This window comes from Salvelinus namaycush, chromosome 5 (assembly GCF_016432855.1).
Source record: "Salvelinus namaycush isolate Seneca chromosome 5, SaNama_1.0, whole genome shotgun sequence".
NCBI lineage: Eukaryota > Metazoa > Chordata > Actinopteri > Salmoniformes > Salmonidae > Salvelinus > Salvelinus namaycush.
The window spans coordinates 49,649,271-49,663,811 of NC_052311.1; the positions used below are offsets into that span (position 1 = coordinate 49,649,271).

The following is a 14,541-nucleotide window of genomic DNA, read 5'->3' on the forward strand; positions in this document are numbered from 1 at the left end:
CGTAGCCTCTTCTGTAGCCTGTCAACTATGTGTCTGTCTATCCCTGTTCTCTCCTCTCTGCACAGACCATACAAACGCTTCACACCGCGTGGCCGCGGCCACCCTAACCTGGTGGTCCCAGCGCGCACGACCCACGTGGAGTTCCAGGTCTCCGGTAGCCTCTGGAACTGCCGATCTGCGGCCAACAAGGCAGAGTTCATCTCAGCCTATGCTTCCCTCCAGTCCCTCGACTTCTTGGCACTGACGGAAACATGGATCACCACAGATAACACTGCTACTCCTACTGCTCTCTCTTCGTCTGCCCACGTGTTCTCGCACACCCCGAGAGCTCCTGGTCAGCGGGGTGGTGGCACCGGGATCCTCATCTCTCCCAAGTGGTCATTCTCTCTTTCTCCCCTTACCCATCTGTCTATCGCCTCCTTTGAATTCCATGCTGTCACAGTTACCAGCCCTTTCAAGCTTAACATCCTTATCATTTATCGCCCTCCAGGTTCCCTCGGAGAGTTCATCAATGAGCTTGATGCCTTGATAAGCTCCTTTCCTGAGGACGGCTCACCTCTCACAGTTCTGGGTGACTTTAACCTCCCCACATCTACCTTTGACTCATTCCTCTCTGCCTCCTTCTTTCCACTCCTCTCCTCTTTTGACCTCACCCTCTCACCTTCCCCCCCTACTCACAAGGCAGGCAATACGCTTGACCTCATCTTTACTAGATGCTGTTCTTCCACTAACCTCATTGCAACTCCCCTCCAAGTCTCCGACCACTACCTTGTATCCTTTTCCCTCTCGCTCTCATCCAACACTTCCCACACTGCCCCTACTCGGATGGTATCGCGCCGTCCCAACCTTCGCTCTCTCTCCCCCGCTACTCTCTCCTCTTCCATCCTATCATCTCTTCCCTCTGCTCAAACCTTCTCCAACCTATCTCCTGATTCTGCCTCCTCAACCCTCCTCTCCTCCCTTTCTGCATCCTTTGACTCTCTATGTCCCCTATCCTCCAGGCCGGCTCGGTCCTCCCCTCCCGCTCCGTGGCTCGACGACTCATTGCGAGCTCACAGAACAGGGCTCCGGGCAGCCGAGTGGAAATGGAGGAAAACTCGCCTCCCTGCGGACCTGGCATCCTTTCACTCCCTCCTCTCTACATTTTCCTCTTCTGTCTCTGCTGCTAAAGCCACTTTCTACCACTCTAAATTCCAAGCATCTGCCTCTAACCCTAGGAAGCTCTTTGCCACCTTCTCCTCCCTCCTGAATCCTCCTCCCCCTCCCCCCCCCCCCCTCCTCCCTCTCTGCAGATGACTTCGTCAACCATTTTGAAAAGAAGGTCGACGACATCCGATCCTCGTTTGCTAAGTCAAACGACACCGCTGGTTCTGCTCACACTGCCCTACCCTGTGCTCTGACCTCTTTCTCCCCTCTCTCTCCAGATGAAATCTCGCGTCTTGTGACGGCCGGCCGCCCAACAACCTGCCCGCTTGACCCTATCCCCTCCTCTCTTCTCCAGACCATTTCCGGAGACCTTCTCCCTTACCTCACCTCGCTCATCAACTCATCCTTGACCGCTGGCTACGTCCCGTCCGTCTTCAAGAGAGCGAGAGTTGCACCCCTTCTGAAAAAACCTACACTCGATCCCTCCGATGTCAACAACTACAGACCAGTATCCCTTCTTTCTTTTCTCTCCAAAACTCTTGAACGTGCCGTCCTTGGCCAGCTCTCCTGCTATCTCTCTCAGAATGACCTTCTTGATCCAAATCAGTCAGGTTTCAAGACTAGTCATTCAACTGAGACTGCTCTTCTCTGTATCACGGAGGCGCTCCGCACTGCTAAAGCTAACTCTCTCTCCTCTGCTCTCATCCTTCTAGACCTATCGGCTGCCTTCGATACTGTGAACCATCAGATCCTCCTCTCCACCCTCTCCGAGTTGGGCATCTCCGGCGTGGCCCACGCTTGGATTGCGTCCTACCTGACAGGTCGCTCCTACCAGGTGGCGTGGCGAGAATCTGTCTCCTCACCACGTGCTCTCACCACTGGTGTCCCCCAGGGCTCTGTTCTAGGCCCTCTCCTATTCTCGCTATACACCAAGTCACTTGGCTCTGTCATAACCTCACATGGTCTCTCCTATCATTGCTATGCAGACGACACACAATTAATCTTCTCCTTTCCCCCTTCTGATGACCAGGTGGCGAATCGCATCTCTGCATGTCTGGCAGACATATCAGTGTGGATGACGGATCACCACCTCAAGCTGAACCTCGGCAAGACGGAGCTGCTCTTCCTCCCGGGGAAGGACTGCCCGTTCCATGATCTCGCCATCACGGTTGACAACTCCATTGTGTCCTCCTCCCAGAGCGCTAAGAACCTTGGCGTGATCCTGGACAACACCCTGTCGTTCTCAACTAACATCAAGGCGGTGGCCCGTTCCTGTAGGTTCATGCTCTACAACATCCGCAGAGTACGACCCTGCCTCACACAGGAAGCGGCGCAGGTCCTAATCCAGGCACTTGTCATCTCCCGTCTGGATTACTGCAACTCGCTGTTGGCTGGGCTCCCTGCCTGTGCCATTAAACCCCTACAACTCATCCAGAACGCCGCAGCCCGTCTGGTGTTCAACCTTCCCAAGTTCTCTCACGTCACCCCGCTCCTCCGCTCTCTCCACTGGCTTCCAGTTGAAGCTCGCATCCGCTACAAGACCATGGTGCTTGCCTACGGAGCTGTGAGGGGAACGGCACCTCAGTACCTTCAGGCTCTGATCAGGCCCTACACCCAAACAAGGGCACTGCGTTCATCCACCTCTGGCCTGCTCGCCTCCCTACCACTGAGGAAGTACAGTTCCCGCTCAGCCCAGTCAAAACTGTTCGCTGCTCTGGCACCCCAATGGTGGAACAAACTCCCTCACGACGCCAGGACAGCGGAGTCAATCACCACCTTCCGGAGACACCTGAAACCCCACCTCTTTAAGGAATACCTAGGATAGGATAAAGCAATCCTTCTGACCCCCCCCCTTAAAAGATTTAGATGCACTATTGTAAAGTGGCTGTTCCACTGGATGTCATAAGGTGAATGCACCAATTTGTAAGTCGCTCTGGATAAGAGCGTCTGCTAAATGACTTAAATGTAAATGTAAATGTGGTCTGCCACTGCGAGGACGATCAGCTGTCCGTCCTGTCTCCCTGTAGCGCTGTCTTAGGCATCTCACAGTATGGATATTGCAATTTTTTGCCCTGGACACATCCTTGCAGCCTGCCTAAGGCACGTTCACGCAGATGAGCAGGGATCCTGGGCATCTTTCTTTTGGTGTTTTTCAGAGTCAGTAGAAATGCGTCTTTTAGAGTCCTAAGTTTTCATAACTGTGACCTTAATTGCCTACCGTCTGTAAGCTGTTAGTGTCTTAACGACCGTTCCACAGGTGCATGTTCATTAACTGTTTATGGTTCATTGAACAAGCATGGAAAACAGTGTTTAAACCCGTAACAATGAAGATCTGTGAAGTTATTTGGATTTTTACTAATTATCTTTGAAAGACAGGGTCCTGAAAAAGGGACATTTATTTTTTTGCTGAGTTTACATACACACATACTTACATACACACACACAGTTGAAGTCGGAAGTTTAGGTACACCTTAGCCAAATACATTTAGACTCAGTTTTTTCACAATTCCTGACATTTAATCCTAGTAAAGATTCCCTTTCTTAGGTCAGTTAGGATCACCACTTCATTTTATGTCAGAATAATAGTAGAGAGAGTGATTTATTTCAGCTTTTATTTCTTTCATCACATTCCCAGTGGGTCATAAGTTTACATACACTCAATAAGTATTTGGTAGCATTGCCTTTAAATTGTTTAACTTGGGTCAAACATTTCGGGTAGCCTTCCACAAGCTTCCCACAATAAGTTGGGTGACTTTTGTCCCATTCCTCCTGACAGAGCTGGTTTAACTGAGTCAGGTTTGTAGGCCTCCTTGCTCGCACATGCTTATTCAGTTCTGCCCACAAACGTTCTATAGGATTGAGGTCAGGGCTTTGTGATGGCCACTCCAATACCTTGACTTTGTTGTCCTTAAGCCATTTTGCCACAACTTTGGAAGTATGCTTGGGGTCATTGTCCATTTGGAAGGCCCATTTGCAACCAAGCTTTAACTTCCTGACTGATGTCTTGAGATTGATTCAAAATATACATAATTTTTCTTCTTCATGATGCCATCTATTTTATGAAGTGCACCAGTCCCTCCTGCAGCAAAGCACCCCCACAACATGATGCTGCCACCCCCGTGCTTCACGGTTGGGATGGTGTTCTTTCACTTGCAAGCCTCCCCCTTTTTCCTCCAAACATAGCGATGGTCATTATGGCCAAACAGTTCTATTTCTGTTTCATCAGACCAGAGGACATTTCTCAAAAAAGTATGATCTTTGTCCCCATGTGCAGTTGCAAACCATAGTCTGGCTATTTAATGGCAGTTTTGGAGCAGTGGCTGAGGCTGAGCAGCCTTTCAGGTTATGTCGATATAGGATTCGTTTTACTGTGGATATAGATACTTTTGTACCTGTTTCCTCCAGCATCTTCACAAGGTCCTTTGATGTTGTTCTGGGATTTATTTGCACTTTTCGCACCAAAGTACGTTCATCTCTAGGAGACAGAATGCATCTCCTTCCTGAGCGGTGTGATGGCTGCGTGGTCCCATGGTGTTTATACTTGTGTACTATTGTTTGTTCAGATGAACGTGGTACCTTCAGGCGTTTGGAAATTGCTCCCAAGGATGAGCCAGACTTGTGGAGGTCTACAATTGTTTGGATTTCTTTTGATTTCTCCATGATGTCAAGTAACAAGGCACCTCAGTTTGAAGGTAGACCTTGAAACACATCCACAGATACACCTCCAATTGACTCAAATGATATCAAAAAGCTTATCAGAAGCTTCTAAAACCATGACAGAATTTTCTAGAATTTTCCAAGCTGTTTAAAACCTTTCTAGGACACACGTTCCGCTAGCGGAACCCCCCCAACATTCCGCTGAAAAGGCAGCGCGGGAAATTCAAAAATATTTTTTTGAAATATTTAACTTTCACACATTAACAAGTCCAATACAGCAAATGAAAGATAAACATCTTGTTAATCTACCCATCGTGTCCGATTTTTAAAATGTTTTACAGCGAAAACACAACATATATTTATGTTAGATCACCACCAAATCCAAAAAACACACAGCCATTTTTCCCAGCCAAAGATAGTCACAAAAGCAGAAATAGAGATAAAATTAATCACTAACCTTTGATAGTCTTCATCAGATGACACTCATAGGACATCATGTTACACAATACATTTCTGTTTTGTTCGATAATGTGCATATTTATATCCACAAATCTCGGTTTACATTGGCGCCATGTTCAGAAATGCCTCCAAAATATCCGGAGTAATTACAGAGAGCCACGTCAAATAACAGAAATACTCATAAACTTTGATGAAAGATACATGTTTTACATTTAATTAAAGATACACTTGTTCTTAATGCAAGCGCTGTGTCAGATTTTTTTTTAAACTTTACGGAAAAAGCATACCATGCAATAATCTGAGACGGCGCTCAGAAATACACAACATTTCTCCGCCATGTTGGAGTCAACAGAAATACGAAATGACATCATAAATATTCCCTTACCTTTGATGATCTTTCATCAGAATGCAGTGCCAGGAATCCTAGTTCCACAATAAATAGTTGTTTTGTTCGATAATGTCCATTACTAGTGTCCAATTAGCTACTTTTGCTAGCACGTTTAGTTCACATGTCCAAACGCTGGTGCCGGTCCAGGCGAATTCAGACAAAAACTTAAAAAAGTTATATTCCAGGTCGAATAAACTGGTCAAATTAAGTAGAGAATCAATCTTCAGGATGTTGTTATCATATATATCCAATAACGTTCCAACCGGAGCATTCGTTTTTGTCTACAGAGTAATGGAATGCATGGCGATATCATGAGTAATGCGCATAACCAGGAACTAGCATTCTGCCAGACCACTGACTCAAATAGCTGCCATCCGGCCCCACATCACACTAGAGGCTTCATTCCACGTTCTACTGACTGTTGACATCTAGTGGAAGGCGTAGGAAGTGCGAGCAGATCCATGTCTTACTGGGATGTGAATAGACGATGGGTTTAACATCAACCAGCCCCAGAATTTCCACTTCCTGTTTGGAAGTTTGCCTGCCATATGAGTTCTGTTATACTCACAGACATAATTCAAACAGTTTTAGAAACTTCAGAGTCTTTTCTATCCAATAGTAATAATAATATGCATATATTAGCATCTGGAACAGAGTAGGAGGCAGTTCACTATGGGCACGCAATTCATCCAAAAGTGAAAATACTGTCCCCTATCCCTAAAAAGTTTTAAAGGCACAGTCAGCTTAGTTTATGTAAACTTCTGACCCACTGGAATTGTGATACAGTGATTTATAAGAGAAATAATCTGTCTGTAAACAATTGTTGGAAAAATTACTTGTGTCATGCACAAAGTAGATGTCCTAACCGACTTGCCAAAGTTATAGTTTGTTAACAAGACATTTGTGGAGTGGTTGAAAAACGAGTTTTAATGACTACAACATAAGTGTATATAAAATTCCGACTTCAAATGTACATGCAGTATGCGCCTACAGTAGAAACGACAACACGATATACAGAAAATAAGGAACTTACTTTGATAGGAACTCACACATGTCCAAAGTTATTATTTGTAAGGAAAACAACAAGTTAGGCAAAGCTAGCACCAGCAAGAAAATGTTCCAATTCCTGCAAGACTGAGCAAATATATGCATACATGATTTGTGCAAACATGAGTGAAGTGCGGTGGGCTCTCCTCGAAGAGAGAAGTTTATCTGGCTCAGTTAAGCCTCAAACATAAATTGTACGCAACACTGAATGTGAATTAATGAGGAGGCTTAACACACCTCTATTTAAACGGTTGGAAAATACAACTTGTTTGGAAATAATTTGAAACTGACAAGTTGAAACACAGCCTATAGATTGGCAGTGCATGTTAACTGCCCTGTTGCGTAATAATCACATTTTGGAACAGTGAGTGCATTCTGACATCACGTGCATAAAACAACTCACGCTGGGGCGACCGTTTCAGACTCACGTGTGAAAAGGTTCAATTTCCAACTTTATTTACATTGTTGCCACCAGCCAGAATGTTAAATCATGGCAGCCTTGCGGCACTGTGTACAGCTTTGTGAAATGTTAAGCTTAACATGAGAAAATGACAACCAAATAGGCCTACCAATAAACATGTATCCATTTGCTAAAGCAAAGCTATACGCTACATGCCCTGGCACCACAGAAAGCCTATCATCGATCCGATAGGCAACCGCATAGATATGTCCCAATTTCAGCACCATGGACAGTGGTTGGTAGTCTAAATTTTGTGAGTGGCTCTCTGGCTGATGCATTTTATGTTTATTGTAGGGAGTGGGGGGCCCACTCCAACCTTGCGGGGGTCCAGAGAAACTGCATAACGCCAGGGTATAGGACAAATACTTCAAAACATTATGATTTATTTTTGGACTGTCTGTTTTGCGAATATTAAATGTGTTAATGTTTCTATGGATTATAGCAGTAAAGGCCAAATTCAATGTTTCATCAAATATATATATATATATTTTTTTATATATACCTACAGGGGTCCTCAAATTCAAGTGGCTAAATTATCAATTTGATGACGACCATCTTAAAACAATTGCATATATTAACTTAGTAGATAATGCAACACTTTATGTTGGTGTTGTCTTTATTTTGGCAGTTACCTATATTTACCTCCAAGAAAACCTATGAGCAACCAACGGTGTATGTTTGTATGGGAATGAATGCCACCTGACAGTACAGTTTCAAAACAGTAAAACTGTTGAGCTAAGAAAGTTAGTTTATTTTTTTTGAGGGGGGGGGGGGGACAACAGAATAAAAGATACAGTAAGAAATTATCAAAATGCAGAAAAAAATGAATATACAACAGTCAATTCATTAATTAACTTGATATAGTCCCCTTTATAACTGTCCTTTCAGTTCTGGAAAAATGACAAATACAAAAAGCATGAAGACATACAATCAGTGTCAGTTGTCATTTAAATAAAGCAAAATCACAGTAGGCGTTACAGTAAATTAAGGAAGTTAACTATATGTACTACATACTGTATGTATAACAACAAATGTGTGGGTGTGGAGGGGGGTGTATGATGATCCATTTATGTAGAATACATTTCATTCTATTTATTTATGTATTCCATGTGGAAGCAGCATCACTCTTTAATCATCCATGACAAATTTCCCCACCTGGTCAATAAAGTATATCAGATCAGTGCTCTTTAAGCTGCAGGGTTAGTGGTGACCTCCTCCAGCAGAGGCTTATACTGCTCCAGGTCCCGGATGTTCTGCAACATATCAGAGCAAAGTTACACATTACTTGGCAGGACACAACAAACATTACCTTGGTTGTGTGTGTGTATCTACATATCCGTATTCTACTTCCATTTGTATGGCCGTTGTATTCGCTCTGTTCAAGGGTTCTCTGTTCATACCTCTTTTCCCTCCTTTCCATTCTTGTACAAAGCCTTGATACCCAACACCGCAGAGCTTATGGTGACACAAAGCTGAAGGACTGCAAGGACGATGAGCACGATGTCCAAGGCATTCATCAACATCTAATGGTAGAACAAACACATTTGAACATATTGACAGTTGACTGGATTGTTTAGCAAGATAGTGCTGTTGGTGAACACTGGAAAATACAGAAACAGACTGGCATACCAGCTATTAGAATGTGCTTTAAACATGGTACCCACTATCTCTGTTTAAGGACACATGTTCATTGCTAAATTAAGCAGTTTGATCCTTCTAATCAAATGTTCATATATTTTACTTAAAACAGACAAGGGACACCTTCCTCACATGATGGATATCATTAAAAAACTTAATTGAAAAGCACTCACCTGTGCAATCTGCTTGGCATCTTTGCATTTCGCCAAGAGTCTATCCCTCTCCGGATCACTGGGTGGTTTTGTCACCTGGCCGCCATAGTAGTCATCTCGCCAGTTGTAGTTGTCACCATTGCAAATCCACCAGAAATTGCAGTGTGCCAGGTCTATAGCATACAGCACAATTCCAGTAATGGCCAGAGCAGCACCTGACAGGTTCATCAAAACATTGATGCCCACCTAAAACACAATCAGGGAATATAAAACCAGTTTGACTCAACTGAGTAAACCACAGAGGTCTAGATATCTCAGATATTCAGTTGATGATTATAATTCAGCTGGATCAGATTGAATGATTGTTCAATGGAGGAAGGGAATGAGGCTAAGGAATGACAGGAAAGAGTTAAAGGTATGTGCATCAGTGAACAACTCACCAAGCAGGGACTGGGGAACTTCTCAGCCAATATACACATGATGCCAACGGCTATAAACTAAGGAGAAGGCACACATATCAAAATCAAATACGAACAACCTACAATCAACACATTATTTGTCCTTATAAATAACAAAAATGTCATAAGAAAAAAACAGATATTTGACTTTAACCCTGTTATTTTATTTAAAAAAGACTAAGTGTGGGTAGGCAGTTACTTATGTTTCCTGGTTTTGTTTACTGTGGTTATAACTCCAAGTGAAATCACGTGCTTCCATACTAAACATGATGACATGGTAAACGATAACAAAATAAAGTAAGCTTACCACACCACCAAGCCAATAAGGAACCCCATTCCATCGCAGTGAGCTAGAATAATCCGTGCTAACAAGGATTGCTCCCAAGCCAATGTTGAGAACTCCCACCATGATCTGTATAGTCTGTGAAAGAAAATAATAATTTTAGAAATCTCTCTCTCACTTCCGATGACAAATGCAACACAGTGATGATAGACATGTATGTTGTGGTGTGTGTTATTTTAGTTCACCTACCCCCAGAGCTGTCTGGGAACTTGCTTGGAGCCTCCTCAGTCCCTGGGACACAGAGCATGATGGGCTGTAGCACAAGGTCCCAAGTATTTGACACAGCAGTGGCCAACTGCTTCCTTCTTTAGAGTTCACAGTAAATACAGTCACCCCTCCACCTTTGGTCACAGTCACTGACATGCTGGCCACTCTTGGTTACACAGCTCTAAAACAAAAGGCAGAACAATCACCTTAATGTTAAAATAAGTGTGTATGCCTTATACTGTCATGATGTTAAAAGGTGCACATTCATTCCAAAAACATCTGGAAAAGTCTGTGTTGTATCTGTAGGATACAATTTTTTTTTTAAAGGACCAACTATCCTTTCCGTTAGAGAATCTATTGCATTGTACAGCACTCTGAATATGACCTAAATAAGGGCTCTCTTACTGTCACTGCTACAGTGTGTATTGGGTCATAGTGACTAACAGGTTCCATCCCACGTGGACAACATTAAAGTGAATCTACCCATTATTTTGTTGCTTTGCTTTCCTTCATTGCGGTAATCTCTTGCCTCATTGAAAGATGATAGGAGAAAGGGCATGTCATAAAGTGTGGTGATGAGTGGGTGTAGAGCCTCTGCTACACATGAGCAGGAAGTGCACAACATAACTCCCCCTTCTGGGAAATGACTTGAAACAGCAAATGTATTACCATGTTGCTCAATTAACTTATGAATTCAAGCAAATCAGTACAGCACAACAATTCTGCATCACTTTACCATAAAGCATTTATGCCACTGATTGTTTACTTAGATATGGGGGAAACTCACTCATCCACTTACAATGTATAGCACCCACCTGGGCGATGCCATCAATGGCAGCCATTTTGAATTAGAAAGAACTCCACCCATTTTGTACCAGTAGGCTACAGGTATTTACAAATAGTGTTTATTTTTAGTTAGCAGCAGAAAGTACACATACCATATAATGTCCCAGTAAACCAGATTAAACAGTACTGTAAAATACAGTACTATCCAGAAGTTACACATCCGTCTGTCAGTGGTGGAGTTCGTTTGGCATGTCCCGGTGCCCCGGGTGTGTAGAGATTTCACTTAAAGACCAATGGAATGGTCTAAAATACGCAAACTCCGCCCACCAGGAGCACCCGGCCATGCAAAACAAACTCAACCATTGGGTGTTCCCCATCAAATCCATCCCCTGACTCACGAATGTAAACCCTAACAAATGTTTGCTTAGATTATAACTGCTGAACTTTGCAGTGTGAATTGTTTAATATAATCTATTTATTTACTATTTTGTAATTACATCATTTCTTTTTGAGAGCATGAAACAACTACACACAGATTTAAGATTTAAATTCACTCAAAACGTATTATTCAACATGTATTTTAGAGAAAAGCTCACCCGTTCCTGCAATTGAGATGGACACCTCTACAGGTCCTGTTCAATCACAGTGGCAGACCAGTCTGCTTGTTGCGCAGTTTGGTTTCCTTACAGGGAAGTAGCTGGTAGGGAGGGCTCAGCCAGTCTCAGCTAGTTCCCAACAGGCCCTCCTCCTCACTTTAAAGAGATCCTGAGAGGTTAACCCTTCCCTCACTGAAAAATAAACATATAATGGATTCCTGTCATTTCCTGCCATACTGAAGAACCCCCCCACCACACACACACACAAAGCATGGACTCCATAGTTGTTCTTTGCCATTTTAATGATTTTCTTTGTTTTTAATAGAGCAAGCAGGGGCAAAGTACAAAGACGTGTAGTGCCAAGTCTTCATTATTGTTGTTTAAGAGCGCATGCCAATACTACGTTACAATCACTAAATTCTTTACTTTGTCATAGTCTTCTTTCTCGCTCCTTTTCAATATGAGCACAATCAAGTATAGTATGTGTCATGTGTTGTTGCTGGACTTAATCTAATGGTGTCAACTAACATTTCAGACAGCAATATAATTATGACTTCCATGGGTGAACACTTCACCAATCATTGATCTTAATGACTGTTTGAATGAGGTCGATACCAGGAAAGTCCATGGCAATCACCCCGAAACATGCACTGCTGTGGTCACTGGAGAACTGTCTCAGATACTGATCGAGCCATGGGTCAATCTTTTCAGCCACCTTCTTGGGAGTTAGAAACATGCCCAACAGTGTGCCAATGCCAGTGCCACTGGAGTAGCTCAGAACGATATAATCCCCACCACAATCACCTGAAGCTTGTGTCAAGTGTTTCACAATTTTGTTCTCCTTGTCTGCAATATGCGTAACTTCATAGTCACCCTTGCTGTCTGTTTCCAAGAGAGGAATGCCCAGCTTAAAGCTGGATTTCTGTACAAATATCATCTTTCCTCTTGCCTCAGCCATAGTTGGCATGTCAGACTTCACCCATACATCTGTATCATCAATAATCATTTCTCCAATCAGCTCCTCAACATTCTCTTTATCAAACAAATCAGGCTTTACTCTAATGAGAACCGCCTCACTTCTGAATTCGGACAAAAATGCTCTGATCGTGTCAAGGACCTCATAGAACGACTTGTGTTGGTAGACAACCCAGTGCATGACATAGAGTTTGTTTTCAAAGGCGAATATCCTGAGGTCCAGATAGCGTATGCCGGCCCTCAGCTGATCCCCCAACTCCCAGGCCTGACACTCTGCCGCTGGGCCTCCATAGAGAGCCATGGTGTCATGGGTACCAGGTATGGTGATGTCAGAGATTAATTTGTCGTCATCAATGGCCTCCATCCAGCCAATCTTGTAGGATTCTGGGAGTAGGAGTCTTTTGTCATTGAAGAAGAGGTCCTTTCCTTGGCAAAAACCTCTAAAAGTAAATCATACAACAAAGGATTGACTCATCATTTGTTTGTCATCGAAATATTGGTGTTTGAGGGTTATGAATGGTGTATAAGCTCACAGTAAAAAAAGATGTCACCTTGCACTTTCCTGAGCAGTGTACTCACTTTACCAAAGTCACCTTGTTCTGCAACTAATGTCATACCATTTATCAAAGGTCATCAGCTAGATAATAGAGACTGAAAGGTTGAAGAGAGCCTTTACTTAGGTACCATGCTTTTTCATACACAGATGGGAGAATATAATCAGTCAACGGAGCATGGGATTGAGGGTGGTAGTGTTTGTAAAATATTGAAAAGCCAAATAAAGAAACTATGATAAAAAAATATATAATATATATTTTTTTTAAACAATCAGTCCAGACTATGCTTACTTTTACTTAAATATCTGTGTATCCCTGTGAATTACAACTTGCACCAAAGCCATATGTCACGTACACTCCCTCTCGGGGTCGTCAGGCTGCTCATTATTACACACACCTGTCATCAGACTCACCTGGACTCAATCACCTGCCTGATTACCTTACATATCACTCCCTTTAGTTCAATCCCTAGGCGTCAATGTTTCATGTCGGTACACCACTCCTGTTTCGTTCCATATTTATTTATTAAATACACTCGCTGAACTTGCTTCCTGACTCCCAGTGTACACGTTACACCATATGTATGGGATACCACAAAAACATCAATTGACTCACAGCATTTTGCTCACTTTTCATAAACTTTTTTACTACTTCCATTAAGTTTAAACTAAAAGAAGAAATGTTAGGTTCGATTCAGAGTGGACAATGTAAACCCCTACAATATACATTCTGGAATTAATGGGGACTTATTTTAAATACCTGTAGCCATACTTACACAAAAAGCAGTAACATGTAGAGGTGGCAAAACAGAGCTTTCCCAGTGGTCCTCATGGTCACGTTAAAGGAGGAAAACATTCAACAACCTGCCAAAAAACATGAATAATATAATGCAAATCCAAAAATCATACTCCTGATTTTCTATATAGCCTACCTTTTCTAGATGGCTTTCCTATACCAAGACTGAAATACTGAAATGTTTCACCTGGCTAAAGACTGGGATACTCACATACAGCTCTGGACTAAGGAGTTTCACACAGGTGCTGGTGTTTTGACCTCTGCAGATTGGCAACAGAATTATAGCATACTGATAAAGGATAGGTGTGGACTCGTAGTGTTTACCTACTGTTTTTCTTTTTCTTTGAGAAAGGTTAAGCACACTTCAAAAAGATCAAATGAAATGGTACACTCAGCCTTGATCTGCCTTCACCAATGTGAGACGAGCCTCTTTAAGAATGTCATTAGCTAGGTTTCCAGCCAATTTGGCGACAGATTTTAATATGAATATTCTAAAATCTGCATAAAGAACATATGCACATTTTCCCACCAGTCGGTAGGTTTACACCCAATTGGATACAGATTTTCATGCGAATATTCTAAAATCTAAAAGTCCGTGCGTGAGAATGTAGTGCACACCATGTTCTTTTTCGCTTAAAGCTGCAATATTTAACTTGTTACTGTCATTCCCATTGAAAGCAAGTCTGATGTTTTACATGTTAGTCATTTCGCAAAGACTTACAGTAGTGAGTGCATTATTTTTCCTACTAAGAAGCGGTAGAACAGTTTTAGGTGGGCTGTGGCTCCCAGTTTAAAGGTTAGTTTTGCGTCTTTTACTTTCGGTTTTGTAGGCCACACCAGCTTCAAACATCTGAAAATTCTACATTTTTGCTTATGGAAA

At 42.8% G+C, this 14,541-nt stretch overlaps 2 protein-coding genes across 2 annotated transcripts; both read right to left on the reverse strand.

Annotated features, from left to right (window-relative positions):
• Positions 1-7,887: 7,887 nt before the first annotated feature.
• Positions 7,888-11,504, reverse strand: LOC120047612 (transmembrane protein 176A-like). The gene is made up of 8 exons (XM_038993152.1): positions 11,338-11,504; positions 9,938-10,136; positions 9,713-9,826; positions 9,388-9,444; positions 8,969-9,193; positions 8,558-8,680; positions 8,313-8,410; positions 7,888-8,047 (listed from the first exon to the last, which is right to left on the reverse strand). The coding sequence occupies exons 2-7, from the start codon at positions 10,109-10,111 to the stop codon at positions 8,345-8,347; spliced, it is 759 nt and encodes a 252-aa protein (XP_038849080.1). The 5' UTR covers positions 10,112-10,136; positions 11,338-11,504; the 3' UTR covers positions 7,888-8,047; positions 8,313-8,344.
• A 375-nt stretch (positions 11,505-11,879) lies between these two features.
• Positions 11,880-13,720, reverse strand: LOC120047613 (1-phosphatidylinositol phosphodiesterase-like). Its single transcript, XM_038993153.1, has 2 exons — positions 13,642-13,720; positions 11,880-12,752 (listed from the first exon to the last, which is right to left on the reverse strand). The coding sequence occupies exons 1-2, from the start codon at positions 13,695-13,697 to the stop codon at positions 11,909-11,911; spliced, it is 900 nt and encodes a 299-aa protein (XP_038849081.1). The 5' UTR covers positions 13,698-13,720; the 3' UTR covers positions 11,880-11,908.
• Between the last annotated feature and the right edge of the window lie 821 nt (positions 13,721-14,541).

What these genes read in the sequence shown, in the direction of transcription:
- LOC120047612 (XM_038993152.1), bottom strand. Translation starts at nt 10,111, where the DNA reads ATGTCAGTGACTGTGACCAAAGGTGGAGGGGTGACTGTATTTACTGTG. An exon ending in CTTATTGGCTTGGTGGTGTG is followed by an intron (nt 9,445 to 9,712) that starts GTAAGCTTACTT and finishes CCTTCTCCTTAG; the next exon opens with TTTATAGCCGTTGGCATCAT. An exon ending in ATGCCAAGCAGATTGCACAG is followed by an intron (nt 8,681 to 8,968) that starts GTGAGTGCTTTT and finishes TTCTACCATTAG; the next exon opens with ATGTTGATGAATGCCTTGGA.
- LOC120047613 (XM_038993153.1), bottom strand. Translation starts at nt 13,697, where the DNA reads ATGAGGACCACTGGGAAAGCTCTGTTTTGCCACCTCTACATGTTACTG. An exon ending in TACATGTTACTGCTTTTTGT is followed by an intron (nt 12,753 to 13,641) that starts GTAAGTATGGCT and finishes ATTTACTTTTAG; the next exon opens with AGGTTTTTGCCAAGGAAAGG.